General features: G+C 47.4%; 1 protein-coding gene across 1 annotated transcript; it reads left to right on the plus strand.

The window, feature by feature from the left end:
* Window positions 1-260: 260 nt before the first annotated feature.
* LOC109695178 (rano class II histocompatibility antigen, A beta chain) lies at window positions 261-7153 on the plus strand. Its single transcript, XM_020177571.2, has 6 exons — window positions 261-433; window positions 1830-2102; window positions 4843-5124; window positions 5620-5730; window positions 6198-6221; window positions 6795-7153. The coding sequence occupies exons 1-6, from the start codon at window positions 328-330 to the stop codon at window positions 6806-6808; spliced, it is 810 nt and encodes a 269-aa protein (XP_020033160.2). The 5' UTR covers window positions 261-327; the 3' UTR covers window positions 6809-7153.
* The last annotated feature ends 526 nt before the right edge of the window (window positions 7154-7679 follow it).

The following is a 7679-nucleotide window of genomic DNA, read 5'->3' on the forward strand; positions in this document are numbered from 1 at the left end:
ACATCACCAAGTTGTCTACATTTGAATCACTTTTCTCTTTTGGTTCTTTAAACCCCTAAGGCATTCAGTCTTCAGATCCAGGCAAGTATTTTCTATAATTGAGAGGAAACCTTAACCTCAAATGTTTCCCCAGTGCTACACAGGTCAGGCACTGGACAGAGAGCCTTCATAAAAACGTCTGCCTGGAGACAGATGAGGAAATTCAGCTCCAACGCTGATTGGTTTCTCTCCTAGGTATTCACAGGCATTCATAGGTTTTTATTCTCTGAAGAGGGTATAGCAGGTGTGAGTTGTGTGACTGCATTACTTCTTCCTTTGTTCTCAGTTATGTCTGGCAAGATGGCTGTGTGCATCCCCAGAGGACTCTGTGCAGCAGCTGTGGTGGTGGTGGTGCTGATGGTGTTCAACCCCACCCAGGGCAGAGACTCTCCACGTAAGTGCAGGGCAGCTGCTCTCCAGAGCCACAGCTGCTCTCCAGAGCCACAGCTCTGGAGTACAGGCTCTGAGTGACCCTGGAATGAGGGGGTGGTGAGCTCCATGATGCCAGAACAGTCTTTTATAGATTTCCTGTCTTTGGGAAAGAGGGCTATGTCAAATTCTCACGTCCATCTTCTAAGATTGAGATGAGGACAAGACCCACCCCACGGCCTCAGGCCTGAGGGTGTTAAAATAGAGGACACCAAGTTATCTACTACCCATGACAGGACAAAGGGAGCAAGGGATTATTTTTGAAGAAAGTAAATTTATCCAAAAGACACAGCAGGATTTGTTAATCCAGGGTCCTCCAAGAACTTTCTGGAGTAAATGCTATATGAGCTTTTGGGTTGGGAGTACAATAGTCTTTGTAGTCTCAGTATTTGAGGAAAAAGCCTTTATATTTGTGACTCTGAATGGAAGTCTCAGGGAGGCAAACTCTAGGTATTTGAGTGAAGCCAACAGACAGGGAGTGTTAGCCTTAACTTTCACGGATGTATGGTTAAATAATGAGTGGGATTCAGAGATGGCTGGTGTTGGGCTGCATTTAGAAGAAAGAATTAGGCACAGAAGAGAAATTTCTAATACATTTCAGACACAGAATAGTACTTTATATACATTCTTTCTCGGTCTTTGCAACACCTCTGTGTAGGTATTATGGTTTTCTTTTCACCCAGTTTTACTTACGACACGGGTACGGTTAAGTTACCTGCCCAACAAGATACTTCTCACGCTTGAATTGGAACCTATCTAATTTTAAAGCTGTGTTCTTCCGTGAATAAATTTTTCTTTCTAGAGTTGGGAGGTGTAGGTCTTTTCCATTTGCCAGTGGGCTAATCTCACACTGTACTTGGATTGGGGGTAAAGGGAGGGGGCAGAAATAGAGAGGAAGGCGTGGGAAGGAAGATATTTTGCTCAGGGACCAAGGGAATATTTTTATTAGGATTAAGACAGCTTAGTTCCTAGATCTTCTCTTCCTTCCCTTGAACTCTCAAGCTTTTGTGGGTACCAGTTTGTGTCGGGGGTCTGTGGAGAGAGGATCCACGCGGGAAAGCTGTGATCCCTGAGCGCAGAGATAACCCGACTCCTCTTCCTGGGTTCACAGCCCCAGGCTGGCCGTGGGAGTCGGGCTTTCCTCCCCTATGTGGGCAGGGGTCCAGGCCCCGGGCTCGTCCTCAGAGCTGGACGCGGGCGGGCCCAGGCGGCGCTGGGCGCGGGGTCCAGGTCCCCCTGGGCCCTCGGGTCCCGCCGCCAGGTCTCGGGTTTTCCGTCATCCGCCCGGCCTGGGCGGCTCCGCGGGTCACGGCGACTGCGGGGAGCTGGGGCGGCGGCGGCTGACCCCCGTGTCCCCGCAGAGGATTTCGTGTACCAGTGTAAGGGCCAGTGCTACTTCACCAACGGGACGCAGCGCGTGCGGCTTGTGGCCAGACACATCTACAACCGGGAGGAGCACGTGCGCTTCGACAGCGACGTCGGGGAGTACCGCGCGGTCACCGAGCTGGGGCGGCCCATCGCCGAGTACTGGAACAGCCAGAAGGACGTCCTGGAGGACGAGCGGGCCGCGGTGGACACCGTGTGCAAACACAACTACGAGGTGATGGAGATCCCCGTTTCCCTGCAGCGCCGAGGTGAGCGCCGTCCACCCTCGTCCCGCACAGTGGCCAGGCTGTCCCCGGCCTGTCCCCGGCCTGTCCCCGGACTGTGCCCCGCGCCTCCTGTCGCCCGCCACAGTCCTGCCTTTGTTGTCTCATCATTACTCATCCCGGGTCTGTTTTCCTTTACGTGTTTTTAATGGCTGTTACTTGTCCTGAAGCTCTTTGAGAGGCAGCTAGTAATCAAACTCACTTGAGTGTTAAAAGAAGACTTGAGAGAGAAAAGAAAATGAGAGAACAAAACGCATCCTCTAATCATAAAACAAGATTAAATACCAAGTTTCACACGGAAGAAATAAGGGAATGCAGTAAAATAATTTGAGAGATAAAAGGTTAAGATAAGTAAAGCAGGCAAGGAAGATGTGTCATAAATGACCCTAAGAAACAACCTGACAAGATTTACCTGATGTTTTATTGGTGTTATTTGTTTTGAAGGTTCCCATACTTTTCTTCAAAAAATACAAACTTTTAGTTGGGCGTGGTGACTCACACCTATAATGCCAGTTACTCAGGAGGTAGGGATAGGGAGGCTCACAGTTGGAGGCCAGCAGGGGCAAAAAAATTAACGAGACCCCATCTCAATAGCTAAGCTGGGCATGGTGGTACATTTCTATAATCCCAGCTACATGAGAGTTTATAGATAGGAGGATTGTGGTCTGAGGCCAGCCCGGAGCTAAAACAGGAGACTCTACTTGAAATATAACTAAAAGCATAAATGGAAAGAGGCAGAGGCATGACTCAAGTAGTAGAGCACGTGCCTGTTGAGCAAGTGTGAGGCCCTGAGTTCAAACCCCAGTACCACTAAAAACTATAAACTTAGGAAATAACATTCATTTTTTTGGTCTCTGTTAGATTGCAAGTTCTATAAAACCAGGGACTATGGGTTGTTGTTTATCACTGTTTTTTCTTTCTTCCTTTTTTTTTTTTTTTTTTGGTGATGCTGGGGTTTGAACTCATCATCAGTTTGGTGATGCTTGCTAAGCATCACTTGAGCCATTCTGAAAATTAATTTTGCCCGTTTTGTGAGCGCTTATGTCTGGCCAATTACTGTGCCAAACGCCGTTGGTTGTGCCCAACCCGTGCGTTAGGGATTAGCATCACTACTTTGTATATATTCTAGTAGTGGTGCATGATAAAAAGTCCAGGCAATTATCCTACAAGTACTCAGCAAGCCTTGAAGGATCCTGAAAATACACAGCAGTCATTCTGTCCTTTTCAACATGGATGCAAAATCTAACGGGGGTGAAGCCTTGTCAGAGCCAGCGATGGCCGAGCAGCAGTGAGTTTGTGCCTGCTTGCAGTCATGGTGAGACTCAATGGTGCTTGCAGGGAATCGAAAACTTACTGATTAATCAGTCCTCAGTCTCACCTCACCTTAGTTTTACACATCCACAAAACCTTTAAATTTATCCCTTCTTGCTGTCTTCTAACCTACATCTTAATGTCACCAAGTATCTATATTTTTTCTACTCCAGTTCTACATTACGAAAAAGTTATTCTAACATCTTTCTCATGAATTTGTGCCTTGAGTTTTACTTCTCACGTATTTAAGATGAACACATTTTATAAGCCCCTGTGACTGAGTCCAGGAAGAACAGCCTGAAGAAGGCTTAATGTCTAAACCGAAAACACGTTTCCTTCTGGTGATGGCTCAGGAGTGCCGTTTAATCAGGTGTGGAGACACCTGCCCACCGGCCCCTCCCAGCTACACATACGCAAGACACTCTCTTTAACCCAGGCCCACCTCTGCACGAATCTCAGAATGTGTTCTGTAGAGCACATGCTGGATAATGCCTGATCTCAGAACAAGGAAGGAATTCTTCACAGCAAGGGGATGGGATAGGGAACACAGCTAGTAATTAAGTTCACGTGAGTTTTAAAAGAAAATCAGGGAGAGGGGGAAGAAAATGAGAGAATATAAAACATCCTCAAATAATAAAACACATTAAATATTTACTATAGTTTCATGCTGAGCGAACAAGGGCAATGCAGCAAAATGGTTTGAGAGGTGAAGCATAAGATCTGTGAAACAGGCAGAAAAGATGTGTCAGATTTGATCATAAGTAGCATCTGAGAAGATATTCACCTGATGTTTTATTGGTGTTATTTATTTTCAAGACACCCTTACTTTCCTTAAAAAATTTTGAACTTTTGGCCAGGCAATGTGGCTCCCAGCTATAATCCCAGCTACTCAGGAAGTAGCGATCAAGAGGCTCATGGTTTGAGGACAGCCCAAGCAAAAAATTGGCAAGACTCTATTTCAACAAACAAAATTTTCAAGTGTGGGAGCACACATCTGTAATCCTAGCTATGTGGGAGACTGTGGGTAGGTGGATTGTATTTGAGATTAGCAACAGGCAAAAGCAGGAGACTTCACCTGCAAAAGAACTAAAAGCAAAAATGAAAATGCCAGGGTGTTACTCAAGTGGTAGAGTGCCTGTCTAGCAAGCATGAGGCCCTGAGTTCAAATTTATAAACTTTTGAAATAACATTCTTTTTTTGATCTCTGTTATTAAATTGCAGATTCTATAAAACCAGGGCCCATTGGCCGTTGTTTATCACTGTATTTCCCAGTGACTGTGAAATTTATATTTGTGGGATGAATTTTAAGCCACGATTTGTAATCCAGGGATTCTTACCCTTGTTCCAAGCAGCAGCTCTTCCTCAGAGGAGTCCTTGTCTCACTCACTCCATCTTTTCCTGTCTGTTACCACAGTGGAGCCTATGGTGACCATCGCCCCATCCAGGACAGAGGCTCTAAACCACCACAACCTGCTGGTCTGCTCGGTGACAGATTTCTACCCAGGCCAGATCAAAGTCCGGTGGTTCCGGAATAACCAGGAGGAGACAGCTGGCGTTGTGTCCACCCCCCTAATTAGGAACGGGGACTGGACCTTCCAGATCCTGGTGATGCTGGAAATGACTCCCCAGCGTGGAGACGTCTACACCTGCCATGTGGAGCACCCCAGCCTCCAGAGCCCCATCACAGTGGAGTGGAGTAAGGACAACTTGGTTCTTTCACTGTGGGTCCTGCGAGACAGATGGCAGAGCTCCCTCTGTCCGTCCAGATCTAGTTTAGATGCCAAAGGGAGCCGAGAACCACAGGAGAACAGCACCTCTGCTGCTGGCAGGGACATCAGAAGAATCCTGATCTATCATCTTTCCAGATACTAAGAAGCCCACTGTACATGGTGACCCTGTAACCTGGTCCTGATACCCTGAGGGACTGTCTGTTACAGGTGGTGACTGGGTCTTAGGGCCTACAGTTATGGATATGTCTGTGTAGAGAGGCGTCCACTTAGTCCCTCTCCCTCACTCTGCCGTTGTGTCCTGGGTCTGTTGGCTGTCCTTCCCTTCCCTAGAGACGGTCAGATAGAGACTAGGTTCCCCAGCACCTCCACCTGTTGTAACTCAGGCTGGTCCTCATCCAGGGCCCTGGAGGGGTGTGGGGACATGTGGGGACACACAGTGACACTCAGGCTCTGCCCCCCAGGGGCCCAGTCTGAATCTGCCCAGAGTAAGATGCTGAGCGGCGTCGGGGGCTTCGTACTGGGGCTGATCTTCCTCGGGCTGGGCCTTTTCATCCGTCACAGGAGTCAGAAAGGTGAGGCGCTCTGGGGAAATGGGGAAGACCCTCTCATCAGGGAGGTTTGCCTCTAGGGGTAGCTCTTTCCTCTTGACCCTGAAGGAAGGACACTGGGCTGGTGGTGGGAGGAGATGGCGAAACCTGGGGGAGAAGTTGGAATCTGATTTTATTGGTTGAAAGGTGGCCCTGTCACAGAGCTACTGGTGGAGCTCATTCTAGGACTTCCTTACTGTTTATCATTGCTCCCTGGCTCCTTTCCAAAATCTCCCTCTGTTAATAGAGTCTGAGCCTCAGCTTCCCTTTCTTCCTGTGACAGTTTCACTCATTTTGGGAGATTTTAGTTTAGGGTGCTTAGGGCCTTGTAGAACATGGGTGGGAGGTAATAGAGCTCTGCAATTAAATTGCATGTTTCATTTCCTATGAGGTGTGTGAAAGAATGGCTGTTTGGGTAATAAAAACTTTCTCTGTGTTACTTCCTTTTGTAGGAACTCGTGGGCCTCCACCAGCAGGTAATTTTTCAGCCCACACCCAGTGTGTATGTGAGAAAGGGGCACATATATGAGAGAGGAGAGAATGAGACTGGCACAAGTCTCAGTCGTGGTCTCTTCCCTGCTGTGGCGATCAGGAGTGAGGGGAGAAGGTTGCCAGAGTCTATAGGAAGCTCCAGAAATTGCACCATAATTTTGGTGCCTTGGAGCCTGAGTCACATCTTTGGTATTAACCACCAAGGTGATGTCTATTTGATGGGGGCTACTGTCTGTAGGCATTGCCCAGTGGACAGGAAGAGGCTACAAGTGATAGAAAGAAGGTGATTTGTCATCTAACTTAGTAAAGAGATGGAACCTTTTATATTCTCCAGGAGAGAGTGTTTGCTCCCCCACCTCCCACATGTGTGTCCAGCTGAAGTTCTGTATTCTTTTTAGCTAGCTTCACCTTTAAAACTTTACACTGATGTTGGGGAGGTGATAGGGATGAGCCTGGACCTCATCTTTCTCCATCTGAAGCTATAGAGGACATGGGGGAGGGTTGTCAATGTCCCCCAGGGTACCCTGTGCTGATCACTCCCCATCTTTCTCTCACAGGACTCCTGCACTGATTCCTGAGAATGTGTCATCTGAAATTGGCGATCACCTTTTTGTGAGGTCTGCCTGTCCTTGCTCAGAGTTCTGAGCCTGTCTGTGCCTCTCTGAGATTAGAGTCCTGCAGTGGCTCCAATGCAGCCCCCGGCTCATGCCTGTGACACCCTCCCCAAGGATCTTCCTATGTCTCTGTTCCTGCACTGACCCTGGAGTCTCTGCCTGTGCACTGCACAGCATCTACTCAAACCCCACGGTTTCCTCTGTTTCCATGTCTCCCACAGACTGTTCAAGACATGCATTGAAACTATTTGCCTGGCTGTACAGCTTTTTTTATTTTTATAATTAAACATGATTCTGAGTTATCTGTATCCTGAACCTCCTTAACTAAGCAGAGGAAGGAAAGCAGTATGGAATGAAAGGAGCATGTTTTGACGTGGCCTGGCTAGCCTGTGGCCAGAGGGGCGGGGGTTGCTCCTTGAAAACACATTAGAAGAATCATGGGTCCATGTAGGGGTGGGCAGAGGGGATAGGAGATCAACTTCACATCCTTTATGGTTCTTAGTCTTTTTTTTACTTCATAAATAGGAACTATCTTTTTTAACCTTTTTATTAGTATCTAATAGTTGTACAGGGAGTTTTGTTGTGACATTGCCATACACACACACACACACACACACACATATATATATACACACACACACACACAAAGTACCCCAGCTAGACTCATTCCCATCATTATTCTCCCTCATTTTTCTCTCCCCTGCTTAAAATGTCTGCAACAAGCTTCAGTGATCCATATTCACACACATATAGAAAGGAAATGGACCATTTTCACCCTCCTTTACCCTCTCACTGATACCCTCCCTTAACATGGCCTGTTTTACATTC

This window comes from Castor canadensis, chromosome 8, assembly GCF_047511655.1.
Source record: "Castor canadensis chromosome 8, mCasCan1.hap1v2, whole genome shotgun sequence".
NCBI lineage: Eukaryota > Metazoa > Chordata > Mammalia > Rodentia > Castoridae > Castor > Castor canadensis.

What these genes read in the sequence shown, in the direction of transcription:
- LOC109695178 (XM_020177571.2), top strand. Translation starts at nt 328, where the DNA reads ATGTCTGGCAAGATGGCTGTGTGCATCCCCAGAGGACTCTGTGCAGCA. An exon ending in CCAGGGCAGAGACTCTCCAC is followed by an intron (nt 434 to 1,829) that starts GTAAGTGCAGGG and finishes GTGTCCCCGCAG; the next exon opens with AGGATTTCGTGTACCAGTGT. An exon ending in CGTTTCCCTGCAGCGCCGAG is followed by an intron (nt 2,103 to 4,842) that starts GTGAGCGCCGTC and finishes CTGTTACCACAG; the next exon opens with TGGAGCCTATGGTGACCATC.